Raw genomic sequence first — 1,099 nt, forward strand, 5'->3', positions numbered from 1 at the left:
GTAATAAGAGCAACGCAGGGGGCGCCGAACTAACCCATGAACTGGAACACCAGGTAGATGTCCTTGTTGTTGTCCGCCCGCAGCACGTTCAGGAGCCGGATCACGTTCGGATGCGAGGAGAACTCCAGCAGGAACACGATTTCCCTGAAGGTGCGCTGCGCGTCTGTCTCGTTGCGGAAGGCGTCAAAAATCTTTTTCACGGCCACCACGTCCCCGGAACGACGGTCTATCGCCTTCCACACGATGCCGTAAGCCTGGGGAGGAACGGCAGGAGTTTAGCACGCGACTCACTCTTCCATGAGCTGATGTGATCGTTAGTGAATGCAGAAAGAGTGCGTGTGACCTGTGTACGAGTCCAAGGAATGACTGTGACCATTCTGTGGTGTACAAGGATGTAAAAAAAAAAAAAGCAAGTAGCCTACAAATGTTTCGATCCCCCTGCCACAACGCCCATCGCCGGGCCCTCTCTAGTACCTGTTAACAGGGGAACCAAGAAGAGTAGCTTTCGAGAAGGATTTTGAGCCCGGGCAGTTTGAGCAGTCAGAAGCTAGACAGAATGGGGTCTGTGCGGCCAACTAGATGGGTGGATTACCAATAAGCCATTATGCCAACGTTTTTTCGTTCAGTTAGGGCCACAATATCATGGAAATTCCCTATTCCAGTCGAGTACAAGGATCTTCCGTTTTCTTCAATTGTTTTACTCAATTTCTTCAAAGATTCTTTCAAGTATTGCGACTGCGGAAAAGTATAATTCTGAACGAGCTCTAAGACTGGAACTGGGGAAGGCCTTGCGGCAGCCTGGAATCGCGAGGAGGACTGGGCCGGGACGCCGAGAACCCTGGCTGGGCGACCGTCGAGCGAGGCCTCCCAGGGGCTCCTCGACGCGACCCCTGAACCTGGACCATCCCGCCGCATCGTTCTCTTACGTAAAGAGGAAATGGTGCAGCATGTCTAAAAATAGAAAGACAAACCAAATAGCAAGACCATTAGATTCTCACTAAACTTACAAAGTGAATGGTGTGAGGCCGCGGGGGCGCCTTATCCCGACCATTACTGAGGTTTATAGGCGAATCACGCCGTAAACTGTGCAGCCCCGAGC

The 1,099-nt window shown here is 52.0% G+C and overlaps 1 protein-coding gene across 1 annotated transcript in view; it reads right to left on the reverse strand.

The window, feature by feature from the left end:
- Positions 1 to 1,099, reverse strand: part of LOC119593023 (extracellular signal-regulated kinase 2-like) — an 86,647-nt gene that overhangs the window by 8,254 nt on the left and 77,294 nt on the right. Inside the window, exon 2 of the mRNA XM_037941918.1 lies at positions 35 to 254. Coding sequence (XP_037797846.1) covers positions 35 to 254 — 220 coding nt within the window. The remainder of the gene's footprint in view (positions 1 to 34; positions 255 to 1,099) is intronic.

Source organism: Penaeus monodon, chromosome 31 (genome assembly GCF_015228065.2).
Source record: "Penaeus monodon isolate SGIC_2016 chromosome 31, NSTDA_Pmon_1, whole genome shotgun sequence".
Taxonomy (NCBI): Eukaryota; Metazoa; Arthropoda; class Malacostraca; order Decapoda; family Penaeidae; genus Penaeus; species Penaeus monodon.